This window comes from Salvia hispanica, chromosome 6 (genome assembly GCF_029641045.1).
Source record: "Salvia hispanica isolate PSC_SH4W2 chromosome 6, Shi_PSC_v1, whole genome shotgun sequence".
In the NCBI taxonomy this organism is placed as follows: domain Eukaryota; kingdom Viridiplantae; phylum Streptophyta; class Magnoliopsida; order Lamiales; family Lamiaceae; genus Salvia; species Salvia hispanica.
Genome location: NC_142697.1, coordinates 4037091 through 4058318, shown reverse-complemented (window position 1 = coordinate 4058318; position 21228 = coordinate 4037091). Strand labels below are relative to the sequence as shown.

At 37.3% G+C, this 21228-nt stretch overlaps 1 protein-coding gene and 1 long non-coding RNA gene across 5 annotated transcripts; both read right to left on the bottom strand.

Moving 5' to 3' along the window:
- Positions 1-5279: 5279 nt before the first annotated feature.
- Positions 5280-6737, bottom strand: LOC125208501 (epi-neemfruitin B 7-O-acetyltransferse L7AT-like). The gene has a single exon (XM_048108138.2). The coding sequence runs from the start codon at positions 6730-6732 to the stop codon at positions 5422-5424; it is 1311 nt and encodes a 436-aa protein (XP_047964095.1). The 5' UTR covers positions 6733-6737; the 3' UTR covers positions 5280-5421.
- A 5543-nt stretch (positions 6738-12280) lies between these two features.
- LOC125207240 (uncharacterized) lies at positions 12281-16391 on the bottom strand. 4 transcript variants are annotated; one of them, XR_007173932.2, is made up of 7 exons: positions 16211-16391; positions 16024-16109; positions 15181-15728; positions 14861-15083; positions 14357-14751; positions 12970-14212; positions 12281-12888 (listed from the first exon to the last, which is right to left on the bottom strand). It is a non-coding gene; the product is annotated as an uncharacterized LOC125207240 (long non-coding RNA). The 4 variants fall into 4 exon arrangements; XR_016132941.1 differs by having other exon boundaries at positions 12970-14751; positions 15181-15460; positions 15560-15728; XR_016132940.1 differs by having other exon boundaries at positions 12970-14751; positions 15181-15460; positions 15580-15728.
- Positions 16392-21228: the final 4837 nt, after the last annotated feature.

The window sequence follows — 21228 nt, the reverse complement described above, 5'->3', positions numbered from 1 at the left end:
TGTCTTTACGTTGATGACATGTTAATCATGGGTAGTAACACTCAAGTGATTAACGAGACAAATGCCATATTAAAGAGAAACTTTGACATGAAAGACATGGGTCTAGCCAATGTAATTCTTGGAATGAAAATTCTAAAAACATCCGATGGAATCATCTTAACCCAATCTCATTATGTTTAGAAGATATTGAAGAAATTTAATGCCTATGATGGCGTGCCGGTTAAGAATCCAATTGAACTCGATGTTCACTTGAGAAAAATCAAGGGCAAACCCGTTGCACAAGAAGAATATGCATGGGTCATTGGGTGCATTATGTACTTGACTAATTGCACTCGGTTGGACGTTGCTTGTGCCGTGAACAAGTTGAGTCGTTACACGAGTAATCCAAGCAAGGAGCATTGGAGAGCTCTTGTAAGGGTTTTTAGGTATCTAAAACATACTCAAAATCATAGGCTACATTTTTCGAGATACCTCCCGGTACTTGAAGGGTACTGTGATGCGAATTGGATATCCGACAATAAGGACTCACGTTCAATCTATTGGGGGTGTTGTTGTCTAGTGGAAATCCACGAAACAGACATGTATAGCCCGTTTAACCATGGAATCGGAATTCATAGCTTTAGATAAAGCTGGGGAAGAAGCCGAGTGACTTAAGAACTTCCTTAAGAATATTCCAGGTTGGTGTAAGCCAGTGCCTCCAGTGTTGATTCACTATGATAGTGAAGCTGCTATCGGAAGGGAAAATAATGGCTTCTATAGCGGTAAGTCTCGACATATTCGTCGAAGACATAATACCGTTAGACATTTGATCACAACAGGTGTGATTACAATTGACTATGTGAAGTTAATAGATAATCTAGCGGATCCGCTAACCAAAGGGTTAAACTGTGATCGAATGAATAAGTTGCTAGAAGGAATGGGTTTGAAATCCACAACTAAAGAATTGTCATAGTGGTAACCCAACCATGATGACCGGAGATCCCAAGAACTTGGTTCAACGGGAAAACTAAGCTATGAGAGTTCGTGTGAAACACTCATCTACATCTATTCCCTAGAGAGTTCGTGTGAAAACTTGCCTTGTGATAAGGATAAGTCTATGATTCTTAAGGATCTCAAGGAGATTTAGTTCTCAAAGAGACCGAGTAGGGCAAGATACTCGTGTAGGAATCACCTATGTAAGTGTGAATTGTGGTCGCTTCAAATTACACACTTATGAATCCAAAGTGGTGTCCAAGGCCGCAAAGGACACAAAATGTGAGAACGGATGAGGTTGAGGTGTTTAAGTGTTAACACCATTATCTTGGTGCATGCCGTGGGGGATTAGTTCAAAGCACCGCGCTACTACGCCGTCTGTGTATCCGATGGTGTTGCCTAAGGAAGGTTCAAAGCTAAAAACTACCTATCTTTATGCTTACATATCTCTCGAGGGTTGAGCTTGTGTCTGCATGCATATGCATTTGGCTATTTCCGCTCATGTGGGGGATTGTTGGAATCTATGTCCGGTCAATGGACTTTGACCAATTATAATTTCAATGAGACATTTAATTTTGTGAAATTAAATGACATAGCGGCAATCTACGTTTGGAGTAGATGACTGTGGTATATTCATTTTCTCGAATCCGATTCCCGGTTAGTGAGAAATAATGGATTAAAGTTGTGCAAAATAGCAAACTAAATGAGCTATGAGAGAAGTTAGGAGATTGATTAAAAGAGTTAATTATTCCACAATGAAAATAACAAGCTTATTAATCAAGTATTTAATAAGAAGGATTATTACATATAATAATTCTAGTGGACTAAGATGGGCTGTAGAGCCCACACGCGCGCGCCGCCGCCGCTCGCTGCTCGCCTCGAGTCTCGAGCCGCGAGCCCGTACCCTTGGACTTGGACTTAGATCTTGGCAATTGGTCTTTGGACTGTTCTTTGGGCCGGGTCGTGTGGTTCAGTGGTTGGGATCGACCTTAGGCTGGTCTAGTTCTTTTTAAACCAGCACCGTTTCCACGTCAGCAAGCCAAGCAGGATGACACCTCGTCAGTATGACGCGCTAAAGCCAACGTGGCTGACACGTGTTAGTCCACGTCATGAATGAACCTAGACGCGTCTAGATTCATCTTGTTAGCTCCGTAACGTCTTGTAACCGATGACCGTTACAAGTCTAGCAATGATGACAGTCATCATGGCGGTTGACCCCCTGCAGTGGATCGAGCTTATAAATAGGCTAGTCATTCCATGCTAAATACACACTAGAATTCACAAAGCATCCTGCATCATAAGCTCTCTCCCTCTCTGCATTGTCTTTCTGTCGAAGCTCTGCCCTCTCCTCCATCCAGTTCGCCGGAGCTCTGAGCGGTGATGCTTCACTAGAGACGTAGCCGTTTTATATTTGGGGACGAAACGTCAATCCGAAGAGCACTACCTGGGCATATCTCGTCTTGCGGAAAGAGGACTCCTCGACTCGGCTAATTTTGTTCACGGTTTATACTTTCAATTTCCGTTGTAATTTTGTTTCGGTTCTATACATTCTGTATTCCTTCTTTGGATTGTATTACGCCCGATTATCTCATGTAATCCAGAAACCAACAAAAACCAACTTCAATAAAACAAATAGAGTTATAATTGGCGGAGCTAGAAATTTATATGGACGGAGACAAAAATATACATGCATGAGCAAAATTATAAAGTTTTAGAAGGAGCACTTAGTTGGATGACAAATTTGTTAACCCAAGACAAGATTAATTTTTTAGGAATAAAATGAGATGTTTAATTTCTCTATCCAAGATAAGGATATATTTAGGGATAAAAAGAGATGTCTAGTTTGCTACCCCCACCGTCTGCCAATACTTGACACAAGTTGACCCGACGCGTGTTTACAGAAATGTAATAGAATGTGAGTTGAAAAAATTAGTGGAATGTGTGTCCTACTTTTATATGCTCCATTTGTCCCGCGTGCTAGGGATTGGTGCCCCTTGCACAGTGGAAGTCATGCATAAACAAATAAATCATGCATCCAGATCTATTTGACTGATTATGAGATTAATTAACCACATGTTAAAAAATCAAAAATGCATTCAAGAACGCACATAAATTCATGCTTAAGGAAATTAAACCCTAATTCATGAATTCTACGGTTTAGAATTACCGATCTGATTCTCCAAAGAATCGACGATTGCTTGCTCCTTCTCCACATGAAGATCTTCGTACTCGACCACAAATCTTCTAATCTGTATCCCGAACTCAGATAATGACCTTTGGGTGGACAAAGCTTGTCAGAATAAAAAAAGGCTTGATTAGAAAGAAGATAGAATTTCAGATCTGGAGAGAACTTAAAAAATCTTTCACTGCAGAGAGCAGAACAAAAATTATGAATTAAATCCTAATTAATCTTCTTTCTAATCTCCTTTTATATAGAGTTATGATGGGCCAGATTAGGAATCCATGGAGGTTGGACTTGGGCCAAACCTGTTGGACTTTTACTAATTAAATTGAGCCCCAATTCAATTCAAGTCCAACAGAATATTATAATCAGCCACTACAGTAAAATAATATTGACTGCCCGTCCAATCCCAAATTACGAGTAATCCGGGCTTTACCTCTTTAATTTATTATTTCCCGTGTTTAAGATATAAATATCCATTAATTAATTTAAGTCTGCTATTTGACTTTAATTAATTAAAATCTTTTTCCAAGAATTGTCTAGTTCAAAATCTTTATTTATTATTCTGGAATAACAATACTAGCACCTCTAGACATTGATCACCACTACCCAAGATATCAGGATTCTTGGATTGCGAAAAATCCGCACCATTTGATAAATCAAAGTAGGGCATAATCAATATCGTATGCTCAATGTTATATCAACAATGATTAAGAAATAACAATCACCGAGACCTCGTCTTTCAGTAAATAGCAGGAAAGACTTATCTCAACTGTTAGATCATTCAGTGCTATACCACACAAGTGTCGTTTATTTCCTAAGGTAAGGAAACATGCGGACTGACACTACAACCTTTCACGATAGGTAGCCAAAGCCTATCTAGGTTGTGAAATTCTATTTCTCTTCTACAAAGAACCGACTGCGTCACCTTCTGTGAACGTCGTTCACGACCAGTCTACTATATAGAAAAATTAGACTTGTTTGCTTCTTATACATTTAAATGTTTGAGAAACATCTTATAAATGCACAAGCAAACATCAATGCGATAAAATTACTTCTTCTCGCTTTGGGTTAAAAGTGGATTGTAAAATTTATTGTATACAAGCAATTCTATCCGTGCAACATGCTCGAAATATGCTTTTCAGTATACCAATCCTAACACCACCTTGCTGGAAGCATTTCTTTTTCACAGTCGTTTTAAAAAAATGATAAAGTGGATAAAAAATAAAGAGAGAGAATAATATAGAGAAGAGTTTTCTCAAATGGCCAGAAAATATGCTGGAGAAAAAGTACACAAAATTAAAAGTTTGTAATTTTAATTTTAATTTTCTATCTTGAAGTTTGCATGAAAAACTGAAAAATGATATAAGTTCCTGACATTAGTGGCTATTATTTCAACAAAGTTATCCTCAAATTTCGAAACATTCGATTCAACAAAGATTAAATAGTTAAGCAGAGGTGGTACGTTGCTTCGGATAATGCTTATGCTTGGTTATGTATACTAAAGAAAATAACTACACTTCATTATCTCTCCTAAATGCGACCTCTGTTGCTGCAAATTCATCAGGTAATCCACCAATCTTCGATGCCAAATTAACACCAAATTATTCACCCAAAATATCAGCCACCAGATGGACTTCCACACATTCGCCGGCCGGATCAAGCAAAGGAAAGTCTGCCTTCTTGTAGTCCAAGCTTTCCGAAAGACCCAAAAATGCTATAAACGACTTATCTTAGAAATATTTTGACTTGGTACAAATAAAGGGTGGGCAAACACATGGACTTAAACAATAGAGATTAAAGAATCCAGTTTTGCCATTCTTTTTTATTTTGCTTAATTTATCTAACAAACAAAGAAGATAAAAATTGGATCAAAGAAAAACATCTAAATTGTTTTTTTTAATAATGCACATGTCACATCAGGGACGGAGCCATGAATTCTACGTAGGTGGGGCAAAAATATAAAAAACATATTTTAATGAATTAAGAAGGGACATAAATATGGATATTTCAAATTAATATTAAAATTAACTATTGAAAGTAGCATAAATAATTTTTTTAGGTGTGGCATTTGCCCCTTGTGGAATCTAGGCCCTTCCGGTGCCTTGTCACTTCAAAGTAAAACTTATTGCAGAAAACCCCATGCTCACACTTAGGGATATAGATATACATGTATTAATTTTTTTCCAATTGGAATTACACTCTCGCAATTACACTCTAACAAAGTAACATAACTTATTCCACAAATTGCACATGGTATAAAGGTTTCAATTCACACCGGGGTTAAAACGAGCATATTTACGAATAATATCATTTTTCTCAAACCCTGCGACATATTTTTGATTAAGCACCACCGATGCTTCTATTCCTCCGGATTTCGAATCAAATAAGTTCACAAAATTTCTTCCAACCAAAGTTTCAAATTCAGAGTATTGCGGATTGAAGCTTGACATCCACACAGGTTTTCCCCACCCAAAATCAACCTCGGAAAGACCAATATTTGCCCAGCTACTGAAAGCAAGATAAGTAGCTTCTTGAGGCAACTCATTCCTCAATTCCTCCAAAAGTTCATGCATACAATCGCTCCTCAATCGTCTCACAAACTCACCATCTATTTTTGCTATCACTTTTTTCACCTCACTCACCAACTCCGTCAACTCCTTTTCCTCAGGCTTGCTCCACAAGCCCATTGCTGGCCACACTAAATTACCAAAAATATCACCTGGAAGCGGGGGCGTCGCCTTTCTCCGTAGGTTGACCGCTTGAGTCATCAGCACTGGTTTCACATCCTTCCCCGCAGACTCTTCCGCCACGGCTTCCATGAAACATTTCCATATCACAGCGGTCACCACATTCACTCGCGACACGGTGGAGCTAGGGCTAGAGCTACTCGCTTGGGCCTTAAGAATGGATAGGGCAGAGGCATCGAAAACGTACCTTCTCAGCACAAACTTCCCGGTGCTCAAGTAATTGGGAACATAGCTGGAGGGTGAGAAGTTGTTTGGCACTGAGAGATGTTGTGGAAAGGGAGATTGGGATATACGATTGATCAAGGGAGAAAATCCTAATCCCTGTGCATTTGCAGCCCAACATTGGAGAAATGTGGAGATTGAAACCATGTCCGCAATTACATGATTAAATTTGATACACATGGCTATGCTGCCGCACTCGAAACAGTTCAACTGAATCAACATAATGCTATCACCCGGGCCCGGTATCTTCTCATCACCTGGAAAGAACTTGTTCATCAATTCAGCATTAGGGTTTTGTAGAAATTTACTCAATCGGGCCTTCACTTTGGCGACAGAGAATGGAATGCCTTGGTCATTGCAATCTGCAGAGAGTGCATCTTTGATAATTCCAGCAAAGGGATAGAAGGTGACCAGAGTCTGAGAAAGTGACTCCTTCAGATGTTGTATTATGTCACTATTGTCATTTCTTAGGTAGTATAAAATTACGGGGACATATATAGCTCCCACCATCTGATCTAGCAAAGAAAGGTTGTAAACTCTAAGGTGAAAAGGTGTTGGCAAAGAGGGTTTTATTTTCTCCACTGAAATAATATTGCTAATTTCCATTGTGATTTTCTTGTTCTTTTTTTGTTTACTAATCAGGTTGATTTTTAATTCCCCTTTATAGAGTAAGTTTTTTTAAGCTCTAAGAATAGGGAAATTAATTTTTGGAGATTTCATCAGTTGGCTTTTATATTATAGGTTAGGGCTGCGCACTTACTTCATCGGTCCAGCATATATTATTTTTCCCGATTTGCATAGAAGAATAGGCCAATTAGTCGGCATACAGTAAAGCTATATAACCACCACATTTTGAATGTCCATAAATGGCATTTAAGTAATATAAATGTTATGAATACTAATATAATTTATTTAGTCTCATTTATTGCTCAAATAACTTGACACAATTATCGTTTCTACTTAATTCTAGTTTCTTTTCCGATTCTTAAATTTGATTTATGCTTCTTCTTTTTTGTTATCCTTGTTATTTTGTTTTATTTATATTTTAGGTATTATACATGTATATATACTCCAAGGGGCATATTAGGGTACCACCACCCCTTAAAATAACACCATAACACCATTCCTAGCCAATCATTTGTACACGTGGACGAATAATAAGCTGCCACGTGACAAAAAAAATCTGAAAAAGACGGCTAGCAATTTGTTGCTCTTTATCCAGCAATTTTTCTTGTCCAGCAATATCCAACACACCATACATCAATCTATAGATTGTTGTGTAGTGTTTATAATGTTGTTGTATAAGCGGTGTCACAATGGCACTTTAAGAGGGGTTGTCATTTTAACACAAACCTATACTCCAATGTCATTTTTTAAATAAGAACTTAAAGCATATGTCGGTTGTCCCAAAATATATTTAGTCAACTAATTATGAATTTTATAAAAATTAATTTAGATTGCACCAAATTGATTGAATAATGAGAAAGAAAAAAAAAAGAAACAATTGTTAATATCAAAACATGACATTATATTTTTAATATTGATATTTTTTTAAAATAATAAATAATTTTACCCCGATATTATATTATTATAGTTACATCTATATATTTCAGCTTATTTAAATACTATGATCAAATATTTTTTATGTTGAGAACCAGTTATGATTAAATTGTGACAATATACTATAGAAAATAAGATTGAACCTCAATTTCCCCATAACTAAACAAATGAAGCTTCAATTTCCTATTGAGGATTGGTTTTGATAAAAGTATTACTTTCTCCCGTCCCCAATAAAAGTCTCATTTGACTGGTGCAGATTTTAAGAATTTGTTTAACTTTACTACTAATAGAAAAAGTTAGTGGAACGTGAATCCTACTTTTATATATTGATTTAATATTAAAATGTGAGTGGAGTGAGTTACTAGACTGTGTGCCCATTTACCAAAAATAGTAATAGTAAAATTGGACTTCTAATGGGGACCGGAGGGAGTATAAATTTAAAATTTATACAATAGGAGCCCTTGTTTTTCGCAAACATATTCTTTTCTTTTCAATTGTATTTATTTTAACTGTTCTTATTTTTACATAGTAATTTCTTTCATTTTAATTAAAATATCAACAACAAAATTAAATGCTATAAAACAATTCAAAATGAAGAATTGAAGTAAATATAAAGTAAATCATGAGATCATATACAAACATTTTTTCACAAATTAACTTATGAGATAATACTATAATAATACTCCCTCCGTCCCTGAAAATTTTGTCACCTTTCACTTTGACCATTTTTGGTAATGGACCCCACATTCCACTAACTCATTCTCACTCACATTTTATTTTAAAACTAATATATAAAAGTAGGACCCACATATATCACTAACTTTTTCAACCCACTTTCTATTACATTTCTTAAAACTCGTGCCGGGTCAAATGGTGACGAATTTTGAGGGACGGAAGAAGTATTCGTATTTCATTAATTTATTATTACACTATTTTTTAATTGAAGATTAAATTTTTATCTTATTTGATGTTTTTTCTATTATGCCATACTAAATTTGAAAACAATTATAATATATAAATTTTGATACTATCATATAGTCTATAAAATTACAATTATGTCAGAGTTTAATATTACTATATTATAATATAACTTCATAAATAATATACAAATTGTTGTCTTATATAATAAGTGGAGTAAGATATAGTGGTGTTTAGATGATTATGTTTATTGTTTTTTTTTACTTGAACTGAATTAATTGATTCTAAAATAACTTACATAATATGATTGTTGATATAGGTAATTGCATTAGTAATTTAAATTCAAATTCAAATTCAAATTAATCAAAAGTTAGTTTATTTATCGTAGTACGATTAGTAATTATGACCGTTCAGTTTTGATATTAAAAAATACTCCATCTGTCCTATAAAAATATGGACAGATGATATGGCACATGAATTAATATGGAAAGATAATATGACATGAGAATTAAGATAAAAGTGGTAAAGTAAGAGAGATAAGGAGAAATGTAGTTAAAGTAGTGTTGGTGGATAGTAGGAGCCACATTTTTATTAGTGTTTTGATGATGGTATAAGTTAAATAACTTGATGTATTGGGGTAATATATTGTGATAAGTTTCCATAAATGGAATGCCCATATTTTTATGGGACGGACAAAAATAAAAAGTGTACATATTTTTATGGGATGTATGAAGTATTATGTATAGTAATATGTGCTCCCTCCATCATAACCTAAGTGACATTTCTTTTTTGCACGTATTTTAGGAAAATGATAATAAATAGTTAAAGTGAAGGAAAAGTAAAGTAAGAGAGAGAATGATGCAGAGCACATACTTTTATGGAACCGATGGAGTATTATGTATAGCAATATGTGGTCCCTCCATCCCAGCCTAAGTGATATTTCTTTTTCGCACGTGTTTTAGAAAAATGATAATAAATAGTTAAAGTGAAGGAAAAGTAAAGTAACAGAGAGAATGATATAGAGGAAAGTCTCATCTACATTATTCTCTCCCTTATTTTACTTTCCCTCCATTTTTACAATTTATAATCATTTTCACAAAACACATGCCAAAAAGAAATGTGTCACCTAGACTGGAACGAGGGGAGTATTATATTAATGGAGCATATTAATATGCATTAGTTTATTATAATTATTAATAGATTAATGCGTAATATCACAACTTAATATTATTATTTATTATTAAACTATGTAATGAATCAATAATAAAAAAAATTAATATTTACTAAATTATGTTATAATATCATGTTTTAAAAATTAATATGGAATCAAACTATTATATGTGTAATGCATATAAAAAGTTAGATAAAGTAAGAGAGCTTTTTAGATAAAGTAAGAGAGAGAAGAGGAAAAATAAGGGAGAGATGAAGGTATTAATAAAACAATCTTTGAAATGGAATTGCATTATTTAAACTTATAAAGGTCATGGGGTTTTGTATAAAATAACAAAAAAGAATGAAAATTATACCATTATTATTATGAAAGATTCTTGGGTTGGGGGACAAAGAAAACAAACAGATATAGAATCCGTTTTTAGCATTAGCGATTTCGTTGTTCAAAAAACTATTCAAAAATATGAGATAAAGTTTCCATTTTTGAAATGAGAGCATTTTTCGTTGACATCCGAAAATGGCAAAATGAGAATATTTTGTTAGGTGAAGGGAGTATTATATAACTAATAGTCACATGGATGTCTAATTTTATAAATAGGTAATCATAGTGTTTGGTATGTAATAAATTATAAGCCCGACTTTGAATCGAAGCTATTTTGAAATTTCAATTTCTTATCATTTATTACATGACTAATACAGTCATAGTGATGTCCATTCTTTCGAATTGGTAATCATAGTGTTTGGTATGTGATGTGAATCATTAATGACGATTTTGACTTCCCAAAATTTTCCATTTTTCCTTTGTGTTTTGATATTTTTCTCCTATTTACTCATTTAACCCTAGTTTTCTTCTGTATTTCCTAAACACGCTCAAGACCTTATACTCGGATAGGCGATTTCACGGATGAAGTAAGCGGGAGATTTACAAAGGAAAAGGAAGGACTTCTACATAGGGTTTTGACAGATTCGAACCAAATTTGTGGATGAAAGAGTAGTTTGGGTGGTTAATGAGAAATTTGTGTTCTTTTAATGATGTTCTTCCCCTTATCGATGCAGCCCCAAATATAGGATAACCCACAAAATTTAAAGGGTTATGTTTATATATTTAACATGGAAAAACCTAGGTTCTTTGATAACCCACTATTATTTTTAGTAAGTGGACCCCACATTTCGCTAACATATGATACTCACAATTATTATAACACTAATATACTAGTATAAAAATAAGGCACACACTCCACCAACTTTTTCCACTCACTTTACTTTAAAAAGTCAAAAAATTGCATTGATCAAATATGAAAATTTAATGGGAATCGGAGGGAGTACAAATTAGATAACTTCACATACACACAACACACACACACACTGCAGACATGAATACACACACATATACACCGCGCGCGCACACACACACTCTATGAATACACAACCAGCACACACACATTCACACAATACACACATTGCACGCATACACATTCACACTACACACGTTGCAAACATACACACATACTCTATGTAGTGTGTGTATTATGCATGGGTGTAGTGTATCTATATAGTCAGGGGCGGAGGCAGGGTGGGGTCAGGGGGGCCCTTGGGCCCCTCACCCATTTTATTATTTAGTATATATAATATATGTAAGTAAGGTTAAAAGTATAAATTACTAGCATAGTTGGCGGGAGCTGACAGAGATCTTCCGTCATTTGGGAAACATCCCGGAGCTGACAGAGTCTCAGCGTTACAATCTCTGCGACATAATCGGTAAGGAGAACTCGAGGCTGGAGATCTTCACCGGCCTCCCTGATGCCTCGAAGCCGGGATATGTGAGGCGCACCATTGAGAGGGAAGGTCTTACTTAGATGCTGGAACATGCGGTGGGTGGAACTTGCATTTGCCGGTTGATTTGGTTATTAAAAACTATGCTCTTTTGACTTAATTAAGCTAGTTTATTTATATTATCTACTACGAAGACATTTCTGTAATGTAACTTCAGCTGTTGGTTTTTGTCGTAGCTTTTTTGCAGCTGACCTTATTTGGCATTTCGGACACTATTTCATATCATATATGAAGTGAAATGTTGTGTGCTATCTTCTTAAGTACTTAGACAATATCAAAGTTCTATATATCTGAATCTAAGAAATACTTTGGTACATTGTTTCCACATTCTTTAGAAACCAGAACTAGCCCAGTTACAGCGGTTCTTGCTGCATTAGCTCGTTTAGCTCTTGATCTTGTTCTGCACGCATTTTTATAATAACTGCATAGTTGCTGAGCATGAGCATGGACCTTATTTACAGAACAGGAATGCTCACCAACTATGTAAAATAAAATCACCTCAGTTACTGCTGCCTCCCTCAATTCTTCCTCAAGTATCTCCACCCTCATTTTCCATTCATTTTCTCGAAGAGAATGATAAGCTGTTGGTTCTCCTCTTTCATTTTAACATTGATTGATTTGCATGAACAAGTGACAAGCTTCGTTTAGCAAGTTTAGATAAAGAAATGAGACATAGACATAAAAACTACATAACATTAGTACATAACTTTTGCATTAGTTCAACAACCGGCTGATCTTGCTAGTCAAGATCAGTGATAAACGACCCTAACACCAATTCCATGCTTACTACGACATTCTACTAAAATATTTCTAACCAGCCGACCATAGAAACACAAATAACATCACAGATTTGTGATAATGACAAAAAAGCTACACAATGGCACACGATTAGATATCGGGCTTCCGCGGCATCCTAAACCAAGTCACGGGCTTGGATGATCCACACGAGTAGGCAAGCGATGGACTCTTTGGTGGGGTCTCTCGAGGCAAAACACGTTCGGTGACATTCTTGTTTGTTGACTCAAGGTCTTGCAGTCCTCTGTCGTCGAACATGAGCTTGTGGCGTGCAAGAGAAAATGGGTTCACACTGTTGACCTCACCCGGCTCTTCGTGTTGTGCATTCTTCTGTGGTGCATCACACAAACGGTCCTCTGCCTGCACAGTCCGATAGGACGATCAACGTTCCCTCTATCTCTTGTTTATTTTCATTCACCGCAAACAACTGTCGTAACTCTTCGTATGCGGGGTCACCGCTGCTATGGCACCGAAGAGGTGATTTCTCTACACCGATTACAAGGTAATACATCATCTTTAAATATTCATAAAATGTAAACTCTTCTTGAACTATAGCATAGAACTTACAGGGAGATGGCTTGCCCACGTGTTCGCCGAGACGATGATCTTGTTGCTCAGTGATTCCAGTATGTACCTGCGATGCCAAGGAGCTCCTTGAAGGTCCTATAACGCTGTTCCAAGAAGTGAAGGCGATCCACTATTTCGAACCATTCAAACGTCACCCCGAAATGATACTCCACCATGGACTGAGCCTCGAAAATAAAGTGGCTGGGGAAGACCGAACCCTCACAGCCATACTCCTTTTTTAGGCGAACCATGGTGGTGAGAATGATGGTGTCTATTTCATGCTTCCATTTTCCACGGTAGAGAAATGAGCTTTGGAGTGGTGAGTCCATTGCTATTTTGAAGCTATGGAAGTTGAAAGAGAGAATTGAGATACTTGTGTTTTGCTACACCTACACCAACGAGTTTCATATTTATAAAAGACATTCTTCCTCATTAATGAGCACATCTTCTACACTCATTCACAGTCATCTGCCCCTCATTCATTTTTATGCGGCGATTGATGTGGTAGGTTCATATCAAATCCACCATCGGTAGCATTTAAGATAATTCAATGAAGTGATTTTGCATATCCCTCAAAAGAAGATACAAGTCTGCTACAAGACCTACCCCAAAAATTCATTTATCAATTAATATTAAGCTCAAAACAAATGATACTTTGTGCAGCTTTGATGAGCTAAATACCGCATGGTGATAAACCACATAACATACTAATTAGAAACCATTTAATTCAAAACATAAGTGCATGTAGCTAATTCACCAAATGTCATAGCAAAAGCATAATTCAGGAATAGAAAACTACAAAATAAGTAGGAGTCTTTGTTGCACATTTTGCATAAACAAACTACATCATTTTCCCTAGCACAAATCCAACCAATAATAAAACTAAACTCATGCCAGCCAACAAGAGGTTCACCCGAGCTTCCACACGACAGCGGCCGCAAACCCCACAATCACTACCGGTCTTGATGCTTTTTTTTTTACTGCCTCACTGGACCACATTTGTTTATTAGGCCGATACGATTGACTCTTCACATATGCCGGTTGCTTGCCATCGCCATGAGTAGAATGGTAGTCATCGCACAATAAGAAAGACTCGAAATGTTTAGCATCGGTTGGGCATTTGTAAAAGTAACGACCGACATGTGTAGCCTCTGGCCCAACACATAACAATTTCATCCTGCCACCGCCGCAAAAACACTCGGGTATCATGTCAAATTCTTCAGTTACCATCGACATTGGCTCGCTATAAAACAAAACATTGAGAAAATATGTAATTAATTAGAATAGGCCCACAATAAGATAATGCTTATGTAACAGAGGTAATTTTGATGACAATTTTAGGCAAAATTAACCAAATTAAATTTGGAAAAGCCACATAAAAACACACAATACTCCACATGGAGTTAGCCAATTCATCCCGCATTTGATTCCATTCTGTAGTTGACTCGACTTGTATCTCCGTCAACGTGTTGCTCAATTGGATCATTATGCATCTCCCCCCGTATGAAATTGTGTAGCAGGAAGCATGTCATGATTAACCGGATCTGGATCTTAATCGGATAGAAAGTAGCACTACATAAGATGCCCCATCTCATCTTTAGCACCGCAAATGCCCACTCTATAATGTTACGAGCTCTAGTGTGCCTTAGATTAAACAACTCTCGTGCATTTTGTGGACGCTGGGTCCCGACTCCCCATTCCTTCAAATGGTAGCGCACATTTTTGTACGGAGTAAGGAATACTTCACTATGTCGTATCCATTATCACATAGATAATAAGTTCCTATAAAAGTGCCAAAATAGGATGGGGGTCTTTAGCTAGAGTCAATAATGGAAAATCATAAAAAAGAATTCTAAAATGAATAAATTATCAGAGTTTACTGTTCTTAAACCTTTGTTTACTCTTAATCCACCTTCTCTAGTGACAGCGTCCCTAAGCACTCGAGAGTCACCCGCCGATCCCTCCTACCCGGGTAGAAAGTATAAAAACTTCATATTGCGGTCACAAGCAGCAAGAGTATTGGTCGCGATTTGGCCCTTTCGTGTGCGATATCGTGGATCTAAGGTCCTCACTAGCACATTTATGTATGTGCCATCAAGAGCGCCAATACAACCCTATATGTAATTCCGTACCAGCATTATAAAAATAGTATATTACTACCAACAAACTGCAAGTTTTGAATGCAAACAATGCAAATTAAAGTTAGAGTACCTTGAAGTGTTTCCATCGTGGGTCAACACAATTGTTTGTTACCGGATCAGGACGAGGCAATAAAATAGTATGCAACTTGAGTACCGCTTTAAGTACAAGATGCACATAGTGAGAAATGGTTTCACCCGAACGTCGAAATTCAAGTCCAGAAGGTCTAATTTTCTTATGATGTGCTAGAATGCCTAGGAAAATTGCTAATTGCTCCTCTAGTAACACCAATCGACCATCTCGTAGTCCACCACGGTCTCTTAAAAGAATACACAATCGCCCAAATGCATTCCTATCCATACGGAGGTTCGAAAAACAGTCAACATCACTAACTGCAGTGAGCCTGTTCATATGCCTCACTTGTGGAGGGATTCGATCAATTAGTGAATACCTAACTTGGTGATTTCTTACATGATGGGAAAAACGCCTTCTTCTTTTCAAGTATAAATACAGAATGATGATTTGTTGAATGCGCAGCAAAAAAAGTATATCTTCCACCATCAGGTTAACGGCAGGGGGTACACGAACAATATGGGCCATCACGAGAGATTCAATTACAACTAGCAATGAAATGTTACAAAATCAGAATGAAATTCATGTTTATCGGGCACAACTAATTGCGCAGACCCAAAACTCACAAGAATATACGGACCTCAAAACATAAAATTAAAATTGCACGAATAATCCATGGCCGAGAAATAAATACACATACATGCGATGCACATACACATAGTCAATTATGAACAGATACAATTTCTAATTTTTGCACTGTGAGATCAGAAAAATCAAGCATATGAAGATAAAAACACAAAAGGAGACATTCGTTTGTCAAGGACTGCAGCATCAATTACTTACCGTCCGAAATTGGGAGAAAACTTGCTGATGTTTTTGTCGACCGATTCCGGTAGCTGGATCTAACAATTATCGCTAAGGAGAACCACCTATTTTTTTGGAAAAAATATTCAGAGACGATTTGAGGATGCAATCAAACTCTGAACACAACAATTTCATGGGGGAAAAATGTCACAGAACTGGGGTTTACCGTTCTCGCCTGGATCGATGAAGACTTCACGGGCTGCTCAAGGTCCGGCGTCAAATTGGTCGTTGCACCGACTGGATACGCACAAGAGGGAAAAGGAAAAGTGGAGAGAGGATTTGTTTTCAATTTTCAAATTGTGAAAATAGGGAGGGCATAATGGAAAAGTGGGGGTTTATCAGGCACAACGTACGAGGCATGATTTTAAACTAGGCACAACAAGTGAGTTTTGGGTCAGGGGTTTGTGAATAGTGCGGGCCTTACGGGCCTAGACCGGGCCAGCTAATATGAAACATGGCAACCAAACTATTGGATAAAGTATGACATGAAACTTAAAATGGACTTAACATACGAACCAAACGACTCCTTAAATGTTTACAAAACATCTTATAAATGCACAAGCAAACACAATGTAATAATATATTGATTCTATTCGTGCGAAACTGCTCGAATAATACTGAATCGGGTTAAAAGTGGATTATAGAGTTTTACGTATACAAGCAAGATTCTATTCGAGCGAAACTTGCTCGAAACATGCTTTTCAGTATACCAACCCTAACACTTCGAACCGGAAGTTGATTCCACCTACGCCGCCATTGATGAATATGTGGAGGGTGGAAAGCATTCGTATGCTTAAGGAAGTGGGGCACTGCCGCCGCCACCGCCGCCGCCACGACATGAAGAAGAAGAGGAGGAAGAAGTAGAAGGCCACCGCCGCCGCAACAGGAGGAACCGCCGCCGAAGCCGACCGGATCCTCAAGAGGAGTTCCAAGCCGGCACCTCCGCCCAACTAGGAGATATGTTCTCCTACATGCAAAACATGTCCAACACATGGGACAATCGTTGGGCGGAGCTGCAGCGGGTAAACAACTTCAACCAACAAGGTTGGCAGGCCCAAGGCGATTGGCTGGCAGCCAAGATGAACTTTTGGGAAGCTCAACGGCTCGAGGACGTTCATCAACGACAATAACTTGCCGAGCTTCGCCAAATGGCCACAGAGACTCAAGAGGACCGCTAAACCATGAGGAAAGATTTCACCTACCTCATCGGCGCCTTTGAGGACCTTAGTGCTCGTTTTCCTCCTCCTCAAGAATGATGAAGTCAAGCTCATGACTTTAAATGAGCATTTGTATCATTATTTTGTTTCAAGATAATTTTCTTTCTTTATCTTTTGACAATTTTTTATTAAGTTTTTGGTCATTTTTGTTTTGAATTTTCGGTTTTAAAGCCTTGAAAATTTTTTGCAGGTCCTGGACTATTGCCAGCGAGCGCTTGCAGCGGCCCACTGGCCACGCACTGGAAGGATCTGACTCGCCTGCAGCGACCGCTGCCTAACTAAAGTTCCAGCGCAATTTTTCGATCTTTTTCGAATTTTCGCCCCCGTCCGGACTCCACGAGAAAAATTCAAGGTATCTTTATTTGCTTTCTAGTTTACTCACGTCCCTACCGACTCTACAAACTTATTTTACACTTTGTTGTAAATAAGTTTAGGGGGGTGAAGTGGTGGAGCGTGAGTTTAGGATTTTTGTGTTGTTTTTATTTCTGTTTTTGCTTAGTTTTGAAATAAAACCCGAAGGTGAATTTCTTGTGAAAACCTTGAAAAATGTCGTGAACTTAACATGAAGAACTTAGAAACACGCTTGCTTAGGGACACACTTTAGACCGAGTTGCCAATGATATTACATTCCATCTATGTTTAAGTGTGGCTTAACGTTTTGATTTGATGGTTTGGTAAAAGGTGCATAATTAGTGAATTTCTTGTTCGCCTTGATTCATGCGTATACCTTGTGAGATTTGAGCTTAAATTCTTTCTTGTGTGATTTATCTACATTCATGTATATGTTTCTAGAACTTGCTCCTAGTCTGCCTAAGTTTACATAGCATTTAAGTTGATTTAGGAGGATGTTAGGCCATCTTTTCTAGCCTACTTTTATATCCAAATTTTCGACCCTCTCAAAATTTTTAAAAATTTTCCTTTTGGAGCCAATTTTGAGCCTTTTAAGCCTATTTTTTGGAAGCCGTTCAGTTGTTATATCTTCTGTAAAGGAATTGGAGAGATAAGGAAGAAAAGTTGAGAAAGAGTAGTGTGCTTAAATGTAGAAAAAGTACAAGTTGTGAAATAGAATAAATTCAAAATATGTGCTTGATCTAGAAAGGATGTGTATAAAAAAAAAAGAAAAAGTATGAAAGGTTGTAAAAAGAAAAGAAAAATAAAATCGAAGGTTTGGAAAATAAGTGAAGGAGAAAAGAATAAATGTTAAAAGTGTCATGGGATTTAGAAAATTTGAGTCCATTTTACTCCTACTTGGGATATTTTTATGTTTAGTCACTTTTTAGCCAAATTTTCTTTACCTACCAAAGAGCCTACATTACAACCATAAAGAAAGACATTTCGGACTTTTGATGCTTAATCACATCTAGTAGATGAGGGATTAGACTTTGAGAAAGCCTATGGTAAACTTTGCATGATGCATGATTTGAGTGCTTTACACTTAACCCCTATACACTTTGAGAGTGAGAGAAAGAACACTTCCCATCTTTGGAAGTTTGCCATGCGAGTGCATAAATCCAAGGTGTTCCACGAGTTAGTAATGAATGTGCACTAATAAGCCTTGCTTGATTTGATTGCATTAATTCATGCTTAATCTGTTCCTTCATATTATGACCTCTAGTCCTTGTGCATTCCGTGCGTCTTTTCTTGTATCTTTATTGTTTTGTTCGAGGACAAACAATATTTTGGGGGAGTTGATACACTCGGATTTTGCACTATTCCAGGGCCCTTATTTGGTCTATTTTTAGTGTCCGCAATTCATGTCCATATTTCACATATTTTATCTATTTTGATATTTTGATATGTTTTGTGAGATTGTGCATATTTGAGTAAAAAATATAAAAAAAGTCGAAGATGGAATTCTGGAACGTTCAAGACGCCCAGCGGCCCGCTGCGTGTGTCGCAACAACCGCTGGCCCACAGAGACCGCTACGCTTGAAGCGGTCCGCTCCGTAAAAGTTGTGCTGAGAAGTCTAAAGACGCCCAGCTGGGACGTGTGCAACGACCGCTCGAGAAATCCCGTAGCCACTGGACTAATCCATAGCGACCACTGCAGGATATGCAGCGACCGCTACCCAAATCTGCAGAGGCTTCGGACAACTGCACAGCGACCGCTGGCCAAGATGCAGTGGTCTGCTGCGAAAAGTCGTTGCACGAATTTAATTAGATTTTCTCCAGATTTTACCTAAATTAGCCAACCTTTACTTTCCATCCATAGGATTCGACCTACTCCCTATATATACCCCCTTAAACCTCTTCATTAACAACACACTCTTTACACTCTTTGCGTCACAATTCTAGAGCAAGATATTTGAGAGATCTTCGCTGCGCAAGAGGTTGAAGACGAAGTCAAGTGAAGATCAAGGCTATAGAATTCTACCTTTGGGTTTTATCGCTTTAGTTCTTATTTTTACATTGTTTTCCCTTCAAACTATGTTTTTAGATTATTCTATCATGTGTAACTAAATTCATAGAATTCTAGGGATGTGCTAGTAACTCTTTTTGGTTTATACAAATTCCGTTTTCTATTTAATATCCGTTTTGTTTATACTTTGTTTCTTCATTAAGTTGTTCCGTAATACTACATGTTTGAGTGACACATTCGATGCTAATTTGATATAACTTGCTACATAATCGTGAGAGGAGGTTAGTAGTTAGATCCACTTAATAGACACTACAATTAGCTTCCCTTAAAACGGCATTGTTAATTGAGAGTGAGGACTTTACAAGGGTCTTAGGAGCTTTTAGGAGTTACGAAACTAGGATTGGCAACCCTAGTGTTAGTAATCTACGCTTGTACCGCATGGGAATAACTAGTTTGACCTCTAGTTTGTGTTGCATTCATCCATTCACCACTTTCAGTTCAACTGTTTTCAAAAAATTCTCTGTTTCTCCAAATAGTAAAAGATGCTTAGTAGGAAGTAGCCAATCGGTGATCTTATTCCCCGTGTTCGACAACCTGATACTGACCTTTAGCTATACTAGATCTACCATGTATACTTGCAGGTATTTTTAGTGCTAATAAATAGTGTAGGAGGCAAACTTACTTCTGTCGGAGTAGACATGAGCAGTAGCGCCGACGTCAATGTACCAGCCGCCCTTGTTGTCAATAATGTTGACTTCTTCAGTGACCACAGCAACGAGGTCATCTTCGTCTCAGTCCTTGAACTCCTTCTCAACGACGTGGGCTTCCGGCTTCTTCTTCTTGCTGTGGTAGTCTTTGGCAAAGTGGCCTATTTTGCCACACTTGTAGCACTCGCCTTCAAATTTCTTTGCAAGTTGTTTCCCCTTCCCTTTGTCCTTCTGATTTGGGCAAGGGCGTTTGTTGGAGGGACCGCCCTGCTCCAACAAGTTGGCTTTGGGCTCAAGTGGACCTTTAGCCTTTGGATCAATTTTGCGCACGTAGTTTTACGATCAAATCTTCAAGCGTCATCCTCTATCGCTTGTGCTTGAGGTAGTGCTTGAAATCCTTTCAACTGGGAAGAAGCTTTACGATGAGTATGCACCGTACAAAGTTGTCGGGCAAAATCATCCCTTCAGTGATGCACTTTTTATTAGCACTAAAAATACCTGCAAGTATACAGGGTAGATCTAGTATAGCTAAAGTTCATTACTGGGATATCGAACACGGGAAATAAATTTACAAACTGTCTACCACATACTCAGTCTAAAATACTATTTGGACACACAGTTGAGATTTGATTAAACTAAGAAAAACATAAAATAAAAGCAAGATTTGATTAAACTCAGAAAAACAGAAAATAAAAGCAAGTAAAGAAAGCAATTAAATGAAAACAGTGAAACAGCTTCGCAGTTTGCAGTTAACTTGGTTTGAGAAAGCAGAGACAAGGGAATCATAGGGTAGTGATTTCATCAACTCATTAGTAATTCTATTATTTAGTTCTATGTTCATCCGACTCAACCTCTACTAGGAGTTATTCCTATCGTGTATCAATACTCATGTCACGAATAT